We start from the raw sequence: 22,553 nt of genomic DNA, 5'->3' as shown, positions 1-22,553 counted from the left end.
GTATCAGAAAACCAAAGATATACAAACTGTCAGAGGGGAACAAACAGAAATACGAACTTCAGTTTCTGTAAGACACCAAGCTGAAAAAAATATTTCAATTATGAGATTTCCAAAAGCACAATTTCACTGATGTTAAATTAAATACTACTCACTTACCCGAACAGTAGGATAAACTCTTTTCCTGGATTTGTCGGAGCTTTTCGCTAAGATGCTCCCGTGAGTTCCCATCATTTCTGACTTATATCGAAATCTGAATTTATCAACCGGTTGTTCCACTATTTCCAAATGAGGTTGGCCCAGACATGGCAAATTAAAACCTGCAAATAGATAAAACATCAGTGTGAGAGGCATGCTTCAACATAGCGACAGACAGAGCAGAAGTATTACCAAAATTTGCTGTACAATTAAAAATCTCGCAAAACTGATACAATCACTGATGTTCATCACAGGTAGAAGACACTTTCAGGTAGTATGTTGTTCTTTAGTGAGTGAAAGGAAAAGGGAGCAAGTAAATACACCACTGAGAACAATTTATTTCATTTTTGCACCACTGGACATCAGTGATCAGCGAAGGTGCAACAATAAAACCAAGATAATCACACAATGCAGGTTTACACCATCAGTATTTATATTCTTGATAATTTATTTATTTTATGGAAATAGACTGTGGTCCAAGGCATATTTCTCTAACAGCTCATACAGGCTTAGCATTCAAACTGTTTACAAACATTAAAAACTATTTATAAACAGTTGCAAATAGATTCTTTATCTATCCAATTTTATTTTTAAAAATTTATTATTTTTGTTGCTATATATGCTGTTTAAGATGCTGGACAAATACATGGACACACAATTTGAAGTGAGCTGACACATAATTCTGAATGCAGCAGCAAACTCACCTGAAAGCCCTTGATTACTCACTTCAGTAAACATTTCTTTCGAATGTTATTTATAATGAAAGTTCTTGTCTTCTATATTCTTCCGTCTGTAACTAGAGCTTATTTCCAAATTCAGTTAGGCCTACGAAGGCTAATTCTTCTTATCACAAAAATACGCACTTGCACTACACAAAAATGCTTGTCTGCTGATCATTCTGTCTACAAAATTACATATATTAGTCATTTTTGGTGGGAACTGGGTATCCTTGTGGTGGTATAGAAAATTATTTACAATACAGTGAATACACAAGAAAATCTCCATATTAAAAGTCCGTCAGAGATTAATTTTCTGTCCTTCACCATGTAGTGAACAGTTCAACAATTTTTTTTAATGTTGTGTAGACATTAGAACCATGCAGAAAAAATTTTGACCACTATCAAGTACGGTGTAGTTTTGAACTATCATTTGGTGAATTACCTGTATAAATTATCCTTGACAAACTGATCATCATAATACTATCTGCCCCAATAAATAAGGAAAAGTGTCAAGCTGATACAGCACTGCGTCAATCATTTCCAATTTGTCATCAATCCAAATTATAACAAGATATTAGACATCAATAGCACAGCTTCTGTGAAACGTCAATCACAGGGGACCCACACGACACATTTCCAGCATTGGATGATGAGACACCAAGTGAAGATACATGCCTCGGCCGAAGGCCTAATGATCATAAAGCAAAAGTCATCAAAAGCATATCCAAGATAGTTTATAAGCAGGATATATGATAAGTTTCTCATGACAAAAAGAGAGGCTGGTAACTGATATGTTTGTACTTCTAAGAGGGAAAAATAGCTAGCAGAAATGATGAGAATGCGGTAGGCAGCTTGGCTGAGAAACATGCTTCAAAGAAACTGTCTGCAATAAAGAGTTGCAAATATTGCATGTAATAGAGGGAAAGGAAGAGGGTGACTTCAAATGCTGGATAACATCAAAAGAACAAAGTTAACAGCTGATTACTCATCATATGTGACAGTAAATTTAGGAGATCCTCAATAAAGCTAAATACATCCAGTCTTATTATCTATGTTCTGGCAGATAATGTCAAAAACTGAGTGACAATGTTTGTGCAAGATAATACATTATATTGGATAGTTGCAACACAAGAAAATATAGCAAAATGCATAGAGATCTTCAGAGGATACAAACTTGGTGAAGAGTTTACCAGTTAACCCTCAACAGAAACAAGCATTAACACATTGAGCATAAATGTGTACAAAAACTCATTAATGTTCAATGAAACTACAGCCAACAAAACACTGTAAACAATCACAACTCTGGAATAGGCCTACCTGAAAGTAGAAGTACTGTACCTGTCCAAAGATAACTGATGTAGCTCAGCCACACAAGTAATTCACAAAAACCAGGCAGTGTGCATCAATGAGAAGCTTACTGGTAAAATTCAGTGTGTATACATTACAAAAGGAGACAGAGAACATATTATTTCCTCTGATACTTGCATAGCTGGTGACTGGCTCCATTTATGGAAGTACTGCAATATCAGGTTGTCTATACATGGAGTGCATAGGGGCCTGAATATGGCATTACTGAGATGACAGAACTGGCTATCTATATAAAATACTTCTCAAAACATACGGATGTTTGGTGATTTTCCTTGGCAAACATTTGCCCAGCTACTGTCCCTTATCCACAATGGATCAACAGAAATATCCCAAGTCAAGTCTGGCTTCAAATGGTGAACCTAGGAATATACTACACCCTCCAATGTATGGTACTCACATAAGGGTCATGAGGGGTCCCACAGCCGCCAGCAATTTAAACTGACATTCCTTCCGTAACAATTTTCGAATGAAAGTGAAGATGGGAGCAACTTTACTAGAATTGCTTGGAAGTCGCTCCCCCCAGTCACCGCGCAAGTGTCAGTTTACACTGTGCGTCCATGTTTTTTCCAGGCATGGAACTACAGTAAGTGGTGTAGTTATAGAACATTGTTAAACATTTAACACTGTGTAAGAACCAGGACAAGGAATCCTTCTAAGGGACATTAAGTGTTCTTAATAAGTAAAGTGCAACAGCCTCAGTGCACGTTTTATACTCCAGGAGTTGTTGTAAGATTTACAGTAGTGTTGATTTCATTACAGGTCATATTTGATGAAAGTACAATTGAAATGATCTGTGTTCTGTAGGATGCAACAAAAACACAAATGCACTCACAAACCTGCTGGTGGATGGCGTAACAGTAGCCACATTAGAACAGATTTGTCTCCCCCACGCCCCAACAACATCTTAAAAGGGGGAAAACTTAAAACTAGGAGTGCCAAGATTTAATCAAGTGGAGATACTGTTACCTTACTGGTAAGTTTATTAAGAGTGGAACTGTTAAGATAACCATCACCAAACATATTTGAAACCCACAAAGCTACTCTTGATGCTGGTGTCTAAATTAATTACTAATTTTTGACTGAACGGTATATATATGTTCGTACAAGTTGAGCAGAGCAGGAAAATATGGCATACACTTTTACACTAATGTATTCAAGAGTAGCTTAACATACACTATTTGTAAAAATGTGCTAACAAAATGTAAATTTGGTTTTCAGAAAGGCTCTTCAACAAAAAAAATGCTATATATGCTTTCACTGATTAAATATTAAATGCCCTGAGTAACCGAACGTCACCCGTTGGGATATTTTGCGAGCTCTCAATGGCTTTTGACTGTGTGTGTCATAAAATTCTTTTAGACAACCTTAAGTGTTGTGGTATGGGTGGGACAATGCACAAATGGTTTACTTCATGTTAACTGGAAGAATGTAGTAGGTTGTAATTAATGGTACAGACAGACTGCAAAAATCAGCAGGCCTCTAACTGGGGAGGTATCATGAATGGTGTCCCACATTGTTCTCAATATATATGTTAATGACCTGCCATTCTAAATTCATAAAAATGCAACGGTAGTTCTTTTTGCTGACAACAGAAGTAAAGTAATGACACTCCATAAACAAGAATTAGCTGATGAATTTGTAAATAATCTCTTTCAGAAAATTAACATGCGGTTCTCTGCAAATGGACTCTCACTAAATTTTGAGAAAACACAGTATACACAACTCTGCACAGTGAATGGTGGAACACCATTAACGCAGAGTATTCAAAATCTCTGGGCGTGTACATTGATGAGAAATTGAATTGGAAGACACACATTGAGGATCTGCTAAAATGGTTAGATTCAGTTACTTATGCTATCAGGATTGTTGCAAATTTCAGTGATAAACTTATCACTAAATTAGCCTACTATTCCTGTTTTCATTTACTGCTTTAATATGGCATCATATTGCGGGGTAATTCATCATTAAGAGAGAAAATGTTCGTTGCACAAAAACAAGTAATCAGAATAATAGCTGCAGCCAACCCAAAATCACCTTGCAGATATTCATTTAAGGAACTCGGGATCCTCGCAGTACCTTCGCAATACGTATTTTCGCTTAAGAAATTCTTCATCAATAGCCCATCCTGATTCAAAAATAAAACTAACAAAAAAGGATGATCTTCACTATTCAGGGTTAAATCTGACTTTGGCACAGAAAGGGGTGGATTATGCTACCACACAAATCATTGGTCATTTGTCAAACTGCATTAAAAGTCCAACAGATAGCCAACCAACATTTAAAAACAAAGTAAAAGGATTTCTGTATGACAACTACTCCTACTCAATAATTTTTAGATGTTAAGTTGTGCAATGATAACTTACGTTAAGCTGACACTTTCCACATCATTATGGAATGTTGTATTATTAATGTATGTAACAAGTATTAATGTAATGTAACAGATCCTGCAGAATCCACCAGCCCAAGTTCAACAACTTTACTTGAGACGGAAGATACTGCATTCCATAATGTGTCGTGGTATCAAAAAGATATATCGAAAAACCAAACTTGAATAAACTTTCTGCTCATTACATACACTGATCATTGCTACTAATCAAATATTACTGATGTTACACAGGTTAAGTACATCAAGGTATGCAACTGCCTACAGTAGCCTGGCTGTATTTTGGGGCAGGGCTGCTGGTTATCTTATGGTATGAAATACTGCCTCATTTGTAAACATTACAATTTTAATCTTGTGTATGGAATGTAATATGGAGGAAAACGTTACTACTTACACAGGCATTCAAACAAAGACATCTACTCAAATACCTGACGAAGGCTACATTTATACTGTCTCATATGTTTGGAGTTTTCTGCAGCTTATACATTACAAAATATCTTAATCAAATCTAGGTAGGCTATACGCGGGCAACGTGAAAAGTGCTTCCTATATTATGGTGTTATAGTGAATTTCTGTTTTCCTCCAACTGTAGAGCAAGATGGCGGCGATTGAGAAGTTTAGTGAATTTGTGCCTCCAGTTATTTCGAATTTTCAAATGTTATCTGGCATCAACAGCAAGAAGATGATCAACAAAAGTGCTTCGCAAAGTTTCAAGTCTAGTGCCACGCAAAAAACCTGCAGTGAAAAATCATCCAAATCAAAATGTAAGTGTGTAACATGTGAAGTCCATCCTGACAAAGCAAAACTAGTTGAAACTATTAATTCGTTGCAAGAAATTGTGCGCAGATCCTTGGCAGAAAACAGAGTGTTAGCTGATAGACTCAAATGTCTTGAAAATGATCATGGAAAACTAAAAATCGCTGAGCAGGGCGTAAGTGAATTCGACAGAAATAAAGTGTACACAGTAACCGGTGATTCCGTCGCCATTTCAAGTTTTCCAACACATTCTGGGTGTACCGGTAACGCAAACCATAGCGCAATCATTTCGTCGTCTTTAGTAATAAATTCTCCTGCCGTGCTCCAAAAAACGGTAGGCCTATCTACAAAAGATCAAATCGTGCACCATCTGAAAGAAAAGCCTGTTATTAAGCAAAATGTGCAACCTACACAACAGCGTCCGTGTAAAATACAGTGTGCAGATATCATAAATAGTGTTTCTTCGTCAGTAATAGCTCAAAAAAACAAATTCGATATCCTACTACAAAACGGTGGTCATTGTGAAAAACAAACTTCTGCTGTATACAATAAATTTGCTCCCAAGACCGCAAAATTAACACAGGTTCATAGTTATCAAAAAAGGTTACCGAATGTGCAAAAACAGACTATATCTACACAGCAAAAACACGTTTCAAAACCTTCTAGCCCCAAAACTGTGATAAACAAAAAAATTTGTGTGCTTGGTGACAGTCATGGACGTGGAATTTCAGCACTATTGAAAGATAAATGTAATTTAATGGTAACAGGTTTTGTGAAGCCAGGAGCGCAGATTTGTGAGGTAAATAAACTAACAAACTCTACTGATGTATCTCACTTAAGTAATTGTGATTTTGTCGTGCTTCTAGGTGGTTCAAACGATATATATAGGAATGAAACAAAAGGGTTTGCAAAAGAAATGAAGGAATGCTTAAACAACCTATTACATACAAATGTACTCGTTGTTAACATTCCTCTTCGTTATGATTTGCCTTCCTGGTTCTGTGTCAACCAAGAAATTTACATTGCAAACAAACTGATATCAGAAATATGTTTTACATTTCATAACATAGAGATAATTGATACATACAATTTAGGAAGAAGATTTCATACAGCTCATGGACTACATTTAAATATGTTAGGAAAAGACCAAATAGTAGAAAAACTCCGAAATCATATCCTGAAGAAATCAGCCCCAAGTATCAAGATTGCCAAACAACCACAAATTACAAAATGGTTTAGGCCAAAAACAGAAGCTTTGATAGAAACAGAACTGTGTCAACCACTCAAAACCATCTCTGCTACTGAAAATTGCGTGCAAGAAGCCACACACAAAAATAAAATCTCGGCCAATTTTTTAGGGCAAGTGCTGTGTCAGAAATAATTTTAGAAAAGAAATTAATTAAACCCTTAACTGAAAAGTCACAAAGTCCATCATTTCTTGTATTACACCATAATGTCCAGTCATTCAGAAATAAGATTCAAATGCTGGAAGTGTTACTTCAGTCTCAAATAAATCCAGATGTAATATGTATTACCGAACACTGGCTGTCTAAAGAAGAAATTCAGTCAACCTCTATTCCAAGGTACTCATTAATAAGCTTTTATTGTAGGAATTTCTCCACACATGGCGGTACTGCTATATTTGTAAAGGACCAGATAAAATTCAGTGAGGTAGGCCTAAATGAACAGATTGCATTATCTGAAGATAAGGAATTTGAGCTTTCTATGGTTAAGCTGCCTGAACTAAACTATATAATTATAAATGTATACAGAGCACCAAGTAGTAATATTCCAAATTTTATGACCAAATTAGAAGTTCTGCTGAATAGTGTCAGCTCAATAAATATGAGAATAATACTTTGTGGCGATTTAAACATTGATTTATCAAAAAACAGTAATACTGAACTTGATTTGTTAAACATGACCAAATCCTTTAATATGATCCCCACAATACACTCTCCAACAAGATCAACAGAGCATACTGATTGATCAAATCTTCATAACTGATATTGGTTACAAATTCACTGGCGAAGTACTGAGCATCGGATACAGTGACCATGATGCTCAGCTACTAAGCGTTGACATGGAAAATAGTAAAATCAGCCCCAAAAAAGCATTTCAAAGAAGAAACTTTTCAGATGACAATATTAGGATTTTTAACTTCCTATTAGCTAAGGAAAATTGCGACAGTGCTTACATGCAAACAACTGTTGATAATATGTTCTTAAGCTTCCATAACACCTTCCTTTATTACTTTAATACAGCATTTCCTTTTGAAACAAAAACTTCAAGCAATCAAAAGAGAAAGTCGTGGGTCACAAAAGGAATCAAAATTTCTAGTGAGAGAAACAGATTTCTCCAATATTGCTCCAAAAAATACATAGTCACTGAAGAATTTTCTGACTATTGTAAAGCCTGCAAAAAAAACTTATCTTAGAGTGATTAGACAGGCAAAACTTTTATGGAATGACAATTTCAGAAGAAACTCTTCAAACAAAATGAAAGCTATGTGGAAAGTTATTAAAAAAGAAACTTGTAGTTCAACACCTAAAAAGGAAAACATTTCTCTAACACTTAATGACTCTAAGGTCACAGATCCATACACAGTTGTAAACAAGTTCAATGAATATTTCACCTCACTAGCAGAAGATCTCATTCAGGCAAACTGCACGGTATCGTTCTTCAATTCCACCAATACGTCAAACGGCACTAATGTTTGTTTATGAAACAAACCCTGATGAAATTAGGAACATAATAAAATTGTTATCCAATAAAATCTCTAGTGGCTATGATGAAGTACCTGACCTCATATTAAAGGTGTGTGCTTCCCATATAGTAAAGCCATTATTAACCATCTCCAACCAATCATTAAAAACTGACATTTTTCCAGATGCTCTCAAAATAGCTAAAGTCTGACCATTACTAAAGAAAGGTTCCCCTGATTTAGTATCAAATTATAGACCATTATCCATATTAAGCATCTTTTCAAAAATCCTGGAAAAACTTTTTTATGACGGGCTTATAAATTTCATAAAAAACCATGCACCAATCAGCATTCAACAACATGGTTTTAGTAAATCTTTATCCACCCAGACAGCAATTTTTGAACTGTTGGACCATATACTGAAATCAATTGACCAACATAATATAGCTGCAGGTATCTTCTTAGATCTCTCTAAAGCCTTTGACGTACTAGATCATAAAATACTGCTTGCTAAATTGGAAAGAAGAGGAGTAAGAGGTGTGGCTCACAACTGGCTATGCCCTTACCTACAAAACCGCAGACAGAAGGTATCACTTCAATACGATATTAATGTACAGAATAAAATAAACAACACAGTATTCCTCTCGGAGGAAAGAACAATAAGATATGGTGTTCCCCAGGGTTCTGTTCTAGGGCCATTACTTTTCCTCATTTACATAGATGATCTTGTTGAACGAATGAGCCCACAAAAAACTATCCTGTTTGCTGATGATACAAGCATAGTGTTGACTGGATCTAGCCCTGAATCCCTTCAGACAATATCTGATAACTGTATGAAAAATCTTTCTGAGTGGTTTAACAAAAATGGCCTAATTGTTAATAGTGGGAAAACTGTATGTATCAACTTCCATCTAATTCCCACATCCAATCAAAAAACTATCCAAGTAAAGTTAAATAATGATAAAATTGAAAACGTAAATGCAACAAAATTTTTGGGTCTATGGGTCAAACAAAATTTAAAATGCGACACACATATAAACAACTTATCAAAGAAACTCTCATCATTGTGCTATGAACTAAGAATACTAAAATCTACTACAAGTAAATCCACACTAATGCAAGCATACCATGCACAGTTCCACTCATTGCTCCGCTATGGAATCATCTTTTGGGGAAATTCAACTCACAGCACAAATATATTTAAACTACAAAAAAGAGCACTGGGGATAATCTGTGGCCTCAAAAAGCTGGAATCCTGTAAATATCAATTTATAAAACTTTATGTTCTAAGCATCCCATCCCTATTCATTCAAGAAACAATCCTATTCACCAGAGAATACCTCTCAAGAACAGGCAAATTAATCCAAAACAATGATATACACGCTCATTATACCAGAGGGCAATCTAATATCCATCAAATTTTTTAAAGGACATCATCATACCAAAAATATATAACTCATCTGGGTGTCATATTACACAATAAAATTCCAGAACAAATAAAAACTGCTCCAGATCCAATATTTAAAAATAAACTAAAGGCATTTCTGACAAAGCACTGTTTCTATTCAGTAAAAGAATTCCTGGAAATGAAAAATTATAAAGTTCCTTTGTAAAATACTGTGATTAGAGTAAAACATTCTGTAGGCAAAATAATAACCTAATTTCTACTATACACAACTATGTTTCAGTTTCACTTCCCCAAATTTTTTAACTCGCTTTTTGAATGTACAAGTACACATTCTATTAGTATTAAAACTTAATTGTCTGTTAAATCTCAATGTTAATTTCATGTTTAATGTAGTTTTTAAATGACATTGTCCTTCTGTTGTGTTTCCAGTTGACATTTTCACTATTCTGTAATCTCAGTGATTATTTGTGTAAATTTAAAGTAGCACTACATTGCCTACATGTTTCTGTTGTGTTTCCAGTTGACATTTTCACTATTCTGTAATCTCAGTGATTATTTGTGTAAATTTAAAGTAGCACTGCATTGCCTACATGTTTCTTAGTTCCCCATGTAAATTGTTTGTTTCATCAACGAACAATTTTATGTACATTTTTTTAAATGGCAGTCCATTGCCTATTTTTTCCTCCAAACTACATACTTGTTAAGAAAAATGACTTGTCCTATATCATGTGTACTTTGTACAATATGTGATTCACAGGATAAATAAATAAATACAAATACACCTTATGCGTAATTAACACTTTCTATGCTAGATCATGAAAATAAAACAGCCTTTAGCAGGTGTTTGCATGATTCAAACACGTTAAATAATCCGGGTAAGCATAAAGAAATTTAGGGGAAAAAATTAATTTCGAGTAACAATCACAAAGTGTTAGGAAGTACCACAACAAAGCCACGGGGAGAGGCGTTAAATCGAGTCTTCAAAATGTCTCACCTATTCCTTCGTATTCTAGTCATCTCAAATAGAGAGAACAAATAAGACTTCCACGTACTTTTAAGACACTTCATAAAAGAAATACTACCACTTCTACACAACACATTTCTATTTGAATATGACAGACGCTTCCTACACTTAAACGTTTCGCATCTAGATGCAGTAGTTGTTGTGAAATTTGTCTGGTAGAAGAGATCTGCTGCTATTTACTGTCTATCTCGAATATAGCTGTTTTCGACAGCAGAATATCAAACAGAGGATACACAATAAATCCGCTAACCTAAGACACAGATCAGCTGTGACACATAACCTATTCACAGTTTTATAAAATAGAAGGCTACATACTTAATACCCAAGTGTCAGTCAAATATAATTAGTTCTAATATTTAATAGCACAGTTACTCACCAAGGTCTTCCTGATTTATAGTGAAAATGGGTGACAAAAATGATTCAGGAGTATCTGGTGAACTGGCAGAAAACATGTTCGGGCTCGACATTGAGCTCGTTGTGGCTACAAAAAATAAATAAATACCAAATTACTAAACACATCAAGCATCAATATGCTGCAACTAGCGCACACGATAACAAATCCTAAGATGCGTACCCGAAGACTCGTAATCACTAACATTTAATGTTGTTGAAATGTTCACAAAGTTATCAATCATTGGTAGTGCTGTATAAGCCACCTGCGACATTATAGTTACAATTACTTAATCGCAACAAACCCTGCACCACTGACAAAGCTCGCTGCTCAACTAAGCTTCGAATGCAACATACACACTGACTACTTACCAGCTCTCCGTCAGCCTTCCCACTCCTGCAGTTGCACAACGAATGGTTCTTCCCCGGCTGCGCTGTTGCCATACATTAGCACTCCGCCGGTACTCGAAGGGGAAAAATGCAGCGACAGCCGCAATTGTTGTAGCTTTAAACACACAACAACTCAGCAGCAGGTCACTGGATTAGTAGGATGTTAAAATATACATCTTGCACTTAAACAGACCAAACCATATAATTGGATGAAAAATAAAGTGAAACCTGTTATCTTCGGCAATAAATCTCGCAACGCAACTGATAACTCTCATCTGACATTACTTGTTTGCCGATTATAATATTTCTGTTATTATTTCCCGACGCGTTTGTAATTCTTTTGATGATCTATAATAATGTCTTCTACTTAAATACGACGCAGTGAACTACAGGATCCTATTCCGGCCACTAAAGTTTGCAAAAAAATGGTTCAAATCGCTCTGAGCACTATGGGACTCAACTGCTGAGGTCATTAGTCCCCTAGAACTTAGAACTAGTTAAACCTAACTAACCGACGGACATCACAAACATCCATGCCCGAGGCAGGATTCGAACCTGCGACCGTAGCGGTCTTGCGGTTCCAGACTGCAGTGCCTTTAACCGCACGGCCACTTCGGCCGGCGAAAGTTTGCAGAACTAATTATCTTACAATGTGAAACGCCCCAGATAAAACAAAAACCTACCTACTGCTGAAGTGGAAAGGGATCAGCAGTACTAGAAAAAGTGGGTAAGAAAGGATATGAGTATCATTTTCTAGTCAACTGTAAAGAACCATGTTAGAAAGTTTGATTTCAACTTGTTGCTAAATAGCTCTGGCGGCACTGAGCGTCAATTACTTCATGATACGACGTGCCAGCTTTAATGGGATATCGGTACTTGCAATGTCAGCTGGAATCCGTGCCTCCTGGTTAAGAAGAAGAGACGACTGGAAAACACGAGCTACGGAAAGCTTCCGTCAAATTCTGGAGAATAAATCCGAAATCAGAAGAATTCAAAACAAGTACGACATTCTCGAGAACAGATAAACTGGAAATAAACTGCTAAAATGGTAGTCAGTAAACGTATGACTTCTGGCGAAGCATCTTAGACTGAGAAAGCGGCCGCAAACCTTCACACGGGGTCCTTTTCGAGACCAGCCCGAAACTGTACACCCCTGCCATTTCCTCTGTTGGTCATTCTAATGTTCGAGGTTTCACATACCTTGTCGGCAGTTGATTTCTTTTCTGTATTCCTATGGCTTCGGACTCTCGTTATACATCTACATCTATACTCTGTAAGCTACCGTGAGGTGCAAGGCAGAGGGTACATCTTATTGCACTAGTTACTAGGGTTCCTTCGTGTTCCATTCACATATGGGGCGCGGGAAGCATGATTTTTAATAACTTTTCTTATGCCTTGGCCACACTTTTATTTTTCCAACAACACCTTAGGCGTCTCGACTTTCCGTCATTTTCAAAGACTACAAAATATAACACAAAACTGGTATCAGAAGATATGAAAATATGATAGATTTCACTACTGATAACAGACATAATACAACGACTAGAATATGGCTTCCTAGCTTACCAGTGTTACCTCAGTCATATAAAATTGTTTATTACTATGTCTTCTCGAAGTTCGGGGCTTTATTGTGAAAATTATGATTCATACTGTTGCCATGGTTGGCCACTACATTCTCCCATCTTTCGTACAGCATACGAATCCCGTGGTGGAAGGACTGGGCGTCTTTTGTGGGGATCCATGAATCGATTCAATTTTGCACTTTTCCATATGATCGGAAGTGCTGGTCAGCCATACTGTATGCCACTGATCGAAAAAGGTGGTAGTCAGAGAGAGCAACGTATGGAGAATACAGCGGGAGGGATAGGACTTCTCATTTCAACGTTCCCATGTATATTTTGACGGGTTTGCTACATTGGGTCGAGCACTGACCTGCTACAAAATTACCTTTACCTATCGCTGTATTGTGGCCGTTTGTGTTTCAGTGCTGGGCTCGAACGCATCAGTTGCTTTCGATAATGATGTCCTGTGACTTTCTTCACCTGTTTCAGTAGCTACGAAAACGTTCTGTCTTCCACCGCCATGTCGGTCTTCGAGACTAAAATCACCGTTTAAGGCGTTGAAAACATTCTCTGCACGTTGTTCCATTAATAGTTCCCTCACCATTGGTCTTACCCAGCATTTTAAGAGCAACAGCCGCAGATTTCTTCACGTTAAAGCATAAAATTAAAACTTCCCGCAAATGGCGAGAAATGGGTACATGATGTACTTAATCGAGAATAACCTTATGATGCAATCTCAAATCGACTAACATTTTTATGGCATTATGTTTACAGTTGCCTAAGGAGGAGTAGGAGATTAGTGTTTAACGTCCCGTCGACAACGAGGTCATTAGAGACGGAGCGCAAGCTCGGGTGAGGGAAGGATGGGGAAGGAAATCGGCCGTGCCCTTTCAAAGGAACCATCCCGGCATTTGCCTGAAGCGATTTAGGGAAATCACGGAAAACCTAAATCAGGATGGCCGGAGACGGGATTGAACCGTCGTCCTCCCGAATGCGAGTCCAGTGTGCTAACCACTGCGCCACCTCGCTCGGTACAGTTGCCTAAGCTTCTTGTATTACGCCTATGACCAACCACCCGAACCCCACTTGCCGCTACTGCCGTCTATTGCAAAACGGCGGAAGCGAAGTTGTAGACCTAATAGATACACTGTATCACGTCAACATTCTCAATCACGGGACAAGTGGAAACTGCTACCAAGTGAAAATTTTGGAAGCCAAGTGTGTTGGAAAAATAAAAGTGTGAAATTTCCTGGCAGATTAAAACTGTGTGCCGGACCGAAACTCGAACTCGGGACCTTTGCCTTTCGCGGTCAAGTGCTCCACGAGCTGAGCTACCCAAACACGACTCACGACCCGTCCTCACAGCTTTAAATCCGCCAGTACCTCGTCTCCTTCCAAACTTCGCAGAAGCTCTCCTCCATAGCTTCATTCTGGGAATAAAAGTTTGGTCAAGACGTAAGAACTGTTATTATAAGTGCAAACAAATGCACGCGTCGCCTCACAGCATTTTCGTGCAAGTTGCAGAAGGATGGTTGTTTGCCTCTGTGCGTGCAGTAATTATTTTAATCTTATCATCGCGTTCCCTATGTGAGCGATTCCTAGAGGGTTGTACTACACTCCTGGAAATGGAAAAAAGAACACATTGACACCGGTGTGTCAGACCCACCATACTTGCTCCGGACACTGCGAGAGGGCTGTACAAGCAATGATCACACGCACGGCACAGCGGACACACCAGGAACCGCGGTGTTGGCCGTCGAATGGCGCTAGCTGCGCAGCATTTGTGCACCGCCGCCGTCAGTGTCAGCCAGTTTGCCGTGGCATACGGAGCTCCATCGCAGTCTTTAACACTGGTAGCATGCCGCGACAGCGTGGACGTGAACCGTATGTGCAGTTGACGGACTTTGAGCGAGGGCGTATAGTGGGCATGCGGGAGGCCGGGTGGACGTACCGCCGAATTGCTCAACACGTGGGGCGTGAGGTCTCCACAGTACATCGATGTTGTCGCCAGTGGTCGGTGGAAGGTGCACGTGCCCGTCGACCTGGGACCGGACCGCAGCGACGCACGGATGCACGCCAAGACCGTAGGATCCTACGCAGTGCCGTAGGGGACCGCACCGCCACTTCCCAGCAAATTAGGGACACTGTTGCTCCTGGGGTATCGGCGAGGACCATTCGCAACCGTCTCCATGAAGCTGGGCTACGGTCCCGCACACCGTTAGGCCGTCTTCCGCTCACGCCCCAACATCGTGCAGCCCGCCTCCAGTGGTGTCGCGACAGGCGTGAATGGAGGGACGAATTGAGACGTGTCGTCTTCAGCGATGAGAGTCGCTTCTGCCTTGGTGCCAATGATGGTCGTATGCGTGTTTGGCGCCGTGCAGGTGAGCGCCACAATCAGAACTGCATACGACCGAGGCACACAGGGCCAACACCGGGCATCATGGTGTGGGGAGCGATCTCCTACACTGGCCGTACACCACTGGTGATCGTCGAGGGGACACTGAATAGTGCACGGTACATCCAAACCGTCATCGAACCCATCGTTCTACCATTCCTAGACCGGCAAGGGAACTTGCTGTTCCAACAGGACAATGCACGTCCGCATGTATCCCGTGCCACCCAACGTGCTCTAGAAGGTGTAAGTCAACTACCCTGGCCAGCAAGATCTCCGGATCTGTCCCCCATTGAGCATGTTTGGGACTGGATGAAGCGTCGTCTCACGCGGTCTGCACGTCCAGCACGAACGCTGGTCCAACTGAGGCGCCAGGTGGAAATGGCATGGCAAGCCGTTCCACAGGACTACATCCAGCATCTCTACGATCGTCTCCATGGGAGAATAGCAGCCTGCATTGCTGCGAAAGGTGGATATACACTGTACTAGTGCCGACATTGTGCATGCTCTGTTGCCTGTGTCTATGTGCCTGTGGTGTGTCAGTGTGATCATGTGATGTATCTGACCCCAGGAATGTGTCAATAAAGTTTCCCCTTCCTGGGACAATGAATTCACGGTGTTCTTATTTCAATTTCCAGGAGTGTATATCCCTAGAGTAATCACTTAAAGCCGGTTCTTGACACTTTGTTAATAGACTTTCTCGGGACAGTTCACTTCCTTCAGTATCTCTGTGACTTACTCTTAAGGATTAAACAAACCTGTAACCATTCGTGCTGCCCTTCTCTCTATACGTTCAATATCCCCCGTTAGTCCTATTAGGTATAGGTCCCATACACTTGAGCAATATGCTAGAACCGGTCGCACGGGTGATTTGTAAGCAGTCACTTTTGTAGATTGATTGAACTTCCTCAGTATCCTACCAATAAACCAAAGTCTATCGGCTGCTTTACACACGACTGAACCTATGTGATCGTTCCAATTCATATCTCTACGACGTGTTACATCCAGGTATCTGTATGAGTTGGCCGATTGCAACAGTGACTCACTGACTTTACAGTCATAGGATACTAGGTTTTTTTCGTTTTGTGAAACGCAAAATTTTACATTTCTGAACATTTAGAGCTAGTTGCCATTCTTTGTACTACGCTGAAGTCTTATTAAGATCTGACTGAATATTTATGCAGCTTCCTTCAGATAGTACTTCATTACAGATAACTACATCATCTTCAAACAGTGTGCTTTTACTATTTATCTTGTCTGCATGGTCATTAATATACAACGTGGGTCCCAAAACACTTCCCTGGGGCACACCCGAATCTCGAATCTACTTCTACATCTGAAGATGATTCTCCATCTAACATAACATGTCGTGTCCTTCCTACCAAAAAGTCCTCAATCTAGTCACAGATTTCACTTGATACCCCATATGATCGTACTTTTGACAATAAGCGTAGCAGGTGCAGTATAGAGTCAACTGCTTTTCGGAAATCAAGAAACACTGCATCTACAGGGTCGCCTTGATCCAAAACTTTCAATACATCATGTGAGAAAAGTGTGAACTGGGTTTCACTTAATCGATGTTTTCGAAATCCATGCTAGTTGGCACTGACGAAGTCATTCTATTCAAGATACCTTATTATGTTTGAGCTCAGAATACAATCTAAGATTCTACAACAAATCGATGTCAAGGATATTCGAAGGTAGTTTCGTGGATCACTTCTACTACCCTTCTTGTAGACGGGTATGACCTTTTCCTTTTTCCAAAAACTGGGCACGGGTTTTTGTTCGAGGGATATACGATAGATTATAGTCAGAAGAGGGGCTAACTCAGCCTCAAATTCAGTATAGAATCTGACAGGGATTCCATCGGGCACTGGAGCTTTATTCAATTTTAACAATTTCATCTGTTTCTCAACACCACTGACACTAGTATTTGCTTCATTCATCTTTTCAGCGGCAGGGGGATTAAATTGGGGCACTTCGCCTGGGTTTTCTTTGTAAAGAAACGTGTGAAAACGGAGTTAAGCATTTCAGCTTTTGCTTTGCTACCCTCAATCTCAGTTACTGTCTCATTCGCTAGAGATAGAACACTAACTTTGGTGCCACTAACAGTCTTTATATACGACGTGAATTTCTTTGGGTTCTGTGAAAGATCACTTGACAATATTCTGCCACGGTAGTCACTGAAGCATAACGCAATATTCCCTTGACAGCCAAACGCGTTGCATCCAACGTCTCTCTATCTTTGTTTTACACCTAATATGTAATCTCTGTTTCTTTAGAAGTTTCTTTACAGTGACTATGTACCAAAGAGGTTCCCTCCCTTTATGAAGTGTTCTACTGGGTACATATCTATCTAGAGCGTGGTCAACTATTCTTTTAAACTTCAGCCAGAGTTCCTCTACATGTTTTTGACCTGTGCTGAAAGTTTCAGGTTCCTCACTGAGATATGACACTACCGATTTTGTATCTATTTTACTGAACATATATATCTTTCCGCTTGTTTTAGTTGTCCTTTGTACTTTGGTGATTACTGTTGCCACAACTGCGTCATGGTCACTGATTGCAGTTTCTGGCCGGCCGTTGTGGCCGAGCGGTTCTAGGCGCTTCAGTCCGGAACCGCGCTGCTGCTATGGTCGCAGGTTCGAATCCTGCCTCGGGCATGGATGTGTGGGATGTCTTTAGATTAGTTAGGTTTAAGTAGTTCTAGGGGACTGATGACCTCAGATGTTAAGTCCCATAGTGCTTAGAGCCATTTGAACCATTTTTGAGCAGTTTCTGTGTGGACATCCTCAAAGACGTCAGATCTATTTGTTGCCATTAGATCCAACATATTTTCATTATGAGTGTGGCTCCTAACTATCTCTTCTAGACTGTTTTCAGAGAAGGCATTTAGTAAAGTTTCACAGGATATCTTATCACACCCATCACAAACAAAACTGTAATTTCCCAATTAACTGTTGGATAATTAAAGTCTCCACCGACGATTATAGTATGATTGGGGAACTTATGTACAAGTGAACTGAGATTTTCTCTGAAGTTTTTGTGGGCAATTGAAACGCCCAGTTATCATTTTATGCCCACCCCTGATACTGTGTCTTGTCCAAACAATCTCACACGCAGCTCCAATTGCTGTTTCGGTTGATTTGAGATTCTTGTCTACTGCGATAAATACACCACCTCCATTTCCCATTTGCCTATCCTTTCGATATCCACTTAAATTTTTTCCCAAAAATCTCACTGCTGACAGTTTCAGGTTTCTAACAGCTTTCTGTACCTAGTGTTGTGTGAGCTTCACTGCATTTCATGAGCGCTTCAAACTCTGGCATTTTGTTGCGAATGCTTCAGCAGTTTACCATTACGATTGTGATACTCTCACCTGTGGGAGGCATTTCTTTCGACCTTACACTGATGCTTCTGTGTTTCCTACAGCTATCGTTATCTAGATTGGATGGAGAGTCACCTAATCTAAGAAAAACCTTGTGTGTACCCCACACACAGTCAGATATCTGAGTAGTCTCTGATGTGTAGTGTGCACCTGACCTGTTTAGGAGGAAACTACAATTCCTCTGGCGCAAGTCCAGTAAGTCGCAGCCTAGCGTGTCACAGAAACTTCGAAGTCTCTGGTTCAGTCCTTCCACTCGACTCGGAACGAAAGTGCCACGATCAGTTCTGAGGACAGTGCTGTAAATTGTGAGCTTCGTTGGACCTCCACTAGCAAGGCTCGCCTTCTCAACCTTCTCTGACAGTCGCTAGAATGACCTAAGAATGATCTCAGGAGTCCAGACGACAGGCATCATTTGTTGCAACGTCCGCCACAATCTGCTATTCGTTGGCTCTGTTCCCTCAATGGCTGCCACAATAGCCTCTTGAACATGTTGAATGAGGCCCTGCACACGCCGAGTGCACTTGGTATCCTTTACAGTCCCTTGCTGACATTTCCCAAAGGGGTACCATCATTCGCCGTACGTCTGAACTGCCGACGACTACTAGACCGCTACCCGTCATGCATGTCAGTGCTTGATGCAAATTTTCTGGACTTTATGAGGTAGACGTAAGAAGAAGATGAAGATAGCGATGGAAAATATGATCTCGAAGATGAAAATGACCCTTCTTACAGTAGTGAACATGAAACTGCTTCAGAGCAAAGCTGTGACTCAGACAACGAAGAGCGAAATGAACAGAGAGAAGAGGATCAGTGATGTATAAGGAGTGTGGAGAGGAGAGCTTGAATACTGAACATTTGTGAAAAATTTTATATCAGTTCATAAGTGAAGTTCATTATACAGGGTGGTCCATTGATAGTGACCGGGCCAAATATCTCACGAAATAAGCATCAAACGAAAAAACTACAAAGAATGAAACTCGTCTAGCTTGAAGGGGGAAGCCAGATGGCGCTATGGTCGGCCCGCTAGATGGCGCTGCCATAGATCAAACGGATATCAACTGCGTTTTCTTAAATAGGAACCCCCATTTTTTATTACATATTCCTGCAGTATGAAAAGAAATATGAATGTTTTAGTTGGACCACTTTTTTCGCTTTGTGATAGATGGCGCTGTAATAGTCACCATCGTATAAGTACGTGGTATCACGTAACATTCCGTTAGTGCGGACGGTATTTGCTTCGTGATACATTACCCGCGTTAAAATGGACCGTTTATCAATTGCGGAAAAGGTCTATATCGTGTTGATGTATGGCTATTGTGATCAAAATGCCCAACGTGCGTGCGTTGTGTATGTTGCTCGGTATCCTGGACCACATCATCCAAGTGACCGGACCGTTCGCCGGATAGTTACGTTATTTAAGGAAACAGGAAGTGTTCAGCCACATGTGAAACGTCAACCACGACCTGCAACAAATGATGATGCCCAAGTAGGTGTTTTAGCTGCTGTCGCGGCTAATCCGCACATCAGTAGCAGACAAATTGCGCGAGAAACGGGAATCTCAAAAACGTCGGTTTTGAGAATGCCACATCGACATCGATTGCACCCGTACCATATTTCTATGCACCAGGAACTGCATGGCGACGACTTTGAACGTCGTGTACAGTTCTGCCTGTACAGTTCTGCCACTGGCCACAAGAGAAATTACGGGACGACAGATTTTCTGCACGCGTTCTATTTAGCGACGAAGCGCCATTCAGCAACAGCGGTAACGTAAACCGGCATAATATGCACTACTGGGCAACGGAAAATCCGCGATGGCTGCGACAAGTGGAACATCAGCGACTTGGCGGGTTAATGTATGGTGCGGCATTACGGGAGAAAAGATAATTGGCCCCCATTTTATCGATGTCAATCTAAATGGTGTAATGTATTCTGATTTCCTACGTAATGTTCTACTGATGTTACTACAAGATGTTTCACTGCATGACAGATTGGCCATGTACTTCCAGCATGATGGATGTCCGGTGCATAGCTGGCGTGCGGTTGAAGCGGTACTGAATAGCATGTTTCACGACAGGTGGATTGGTCGTCGAAGCACCGTACCAAGGTGATCCACCGACAACGCCTGACAACATGTGTCAGCGCATTGTCAATGCATGTGCGAACATTACTCGCTGTTGAGAGGAATGTCATTACACGTATTGCCAAATGCATTGAGGTTGACGGACATCATTTTGAGCATTTATTACATTAATGTGGTATTTACAGGTAATCACGCGGTAATAGCATGCGTTCTCAGAAATGATAAGTTCACAAAGGTACATGTATCACATTGTAACAACCGAAATAAAATGTTCAAACGTACCTACATTCTGTATTTTAATTTAAAAAAACCTACCTGTTACCAACTGTTCGTCTAAAATTGTGATCCATATGTTTGTGATTATTACAGCGCCATCTATCACAAAGCGAAAAAAGTGGTCCAACTAAAACATTCATAATTCTTTACGTACTACACGAATATGCAATAAAAATGGGGGTTCCTATTTTAAAAAACGCAGTTGATATCCGTTTGACCTGTGGCAGCGCCATCTAGCGGGCCAACCATGGCGCCATCTGGTTTCCTCCTTCAAGCTATACAAGTTTCGTTCTTTGTAGTTTTTTCGTTTGACGCTTATTTCGTGAGATATTTGTCCCGGTCACGCACGATCAATGGACCACCCTGTATACTACTAATTTTTCACACCGTGTATGTTCGTCTTACAGCCATGTATTACTGTTTCACGTTACTCCTAAAACGTAAACTAGTTAGAATTTTTATGGTTCATTTCACTTCGCTGTTAGGCACAGTTACATAAACTTGTTTTCCTTTTGTGATTTATTTTGAGTTTTTTTGTTAAACTGACGCTTTGTATTATAATATAGGCAAATATGAAATTAATGAATAAATGTTTATGATGAAAACAAAATAAATTATTGTTCATGGCAAAAACAAAAGCAGTATCCTTTTCGATCCCACAACACCACTTATGATACAAAGGAATCACAACTCCGTTTGTGGGTTAACATAATAACTTATAAGTATCAGAATGAAAGACATACCGTCTACGAGGCCAGTGATTCAAGCGGAACCAACAAATGAAATTGTGAATTAGGAGCAAACAATAAAAATGTCCAATTGTTTATAGTGAAAAATTTGTATCAGTTCATATGTGAAGTCTGTTATGTATCGCTAATTTTTCACGATGTAAATGTGGGTCTTATAGCCATTTATTTCTATTTCATGTTACTCTTAACACAATTAACTAGTTTGAATTTTTAAGTTAGATGAAGCCTAAAACGTTGGCATTAAAAATTTTACAGGACAGAAAAAATGCTGAAACGAATATAGAAGAACATTATTTTAATGGGACGTAACTTAATAGCACTGACGTACAGAACAAGTGATGGAGAACGATAATAAATACATTTGAGGAAAAGAGTACCGATGCAACGAAACAAAATTGTTTCTTAGTTGCAGGTATTAAACGGAGATTTGGAAAAAAAAGTGGCTTAGTAGCATCGCTACAAAACCTTCAGAAATCTCGAGTGAAGTTCTGAAGAGTTAGCTGCAAGTTGCAGGAAACAGATTGTTGACAAGATTAAATAACTAAGCCGGCCGCTGTGGCCGAGCGGTTCTAGGCGCTTCAGTCCGGAACCACGCGACTGCTACGGTCGCAGATTCGAATCCTGCCTCGGGCGTGGATGTGTGTGATGTCCTTAGGTTAGTTAGGTTTAAGTAGTTCTAAGTTTAGGGGACTGATGACCTCAGATGTTAAGTCCCATGATGTTTAGAACCATAAATAACTACAGAAGAATAGTTGAACGAAACAGA

General features: G+C 39.7%; 1 protein-coding gene across 2 annotated transcripts in view; it reads right to left on the bottom strand.

Moving 5' to 3' along the window:
• LOC126418034 (nuclear factor NF-kappa-B p110 subunit) overlaps window positions 1–11,357 on the bottom strand; it is a 99,146-nt gene extending 87,789 nt beyond the window's left edge. Inside the window, exons 1-3 of one of the 2 annotated variants that reach the window (XM_050085163.1) lie at window positions 11,320–11,357; window positions 10,934–11,038; window positions 157–317 (exon numbers count right to left, since the gene is read on the bottom strand). In XM_050085163.1, the coding sequence (XP_049941120.1) occupies window positions 157–317; window positions 10,934–11,024 (252 nt within the window). In that variant the 5' untranslated portion in view covers window positions 11,025–11,038; window positions 11,320–11,357. The other variant, XM_050085162.1, reaches the window with a different exon arrangement.
• Between the last annotated feature and the right edge of the window lie 11,196 nt (window positions 11,358–22,553).

Source organism: Schistocerca serialis, chromosome 1, assembly GCF_023864345.2.
Source record: "Schistocerca serialis cubense isolate TAMUIC-IGC-003099 chromosome 1, iqSchSeri2.2, whole genome shotgun sequence".
NCBI lineage: Eukaryota > Metazoa > Arthropoda > Insecta > Orthoptera > Acrididae > Schistocerca > Schistocerca serialis.
Note: the sequence above shows the minus strand (reverse complement) of the source record. Positions and strands in the feature narration are given on the sequence as shown.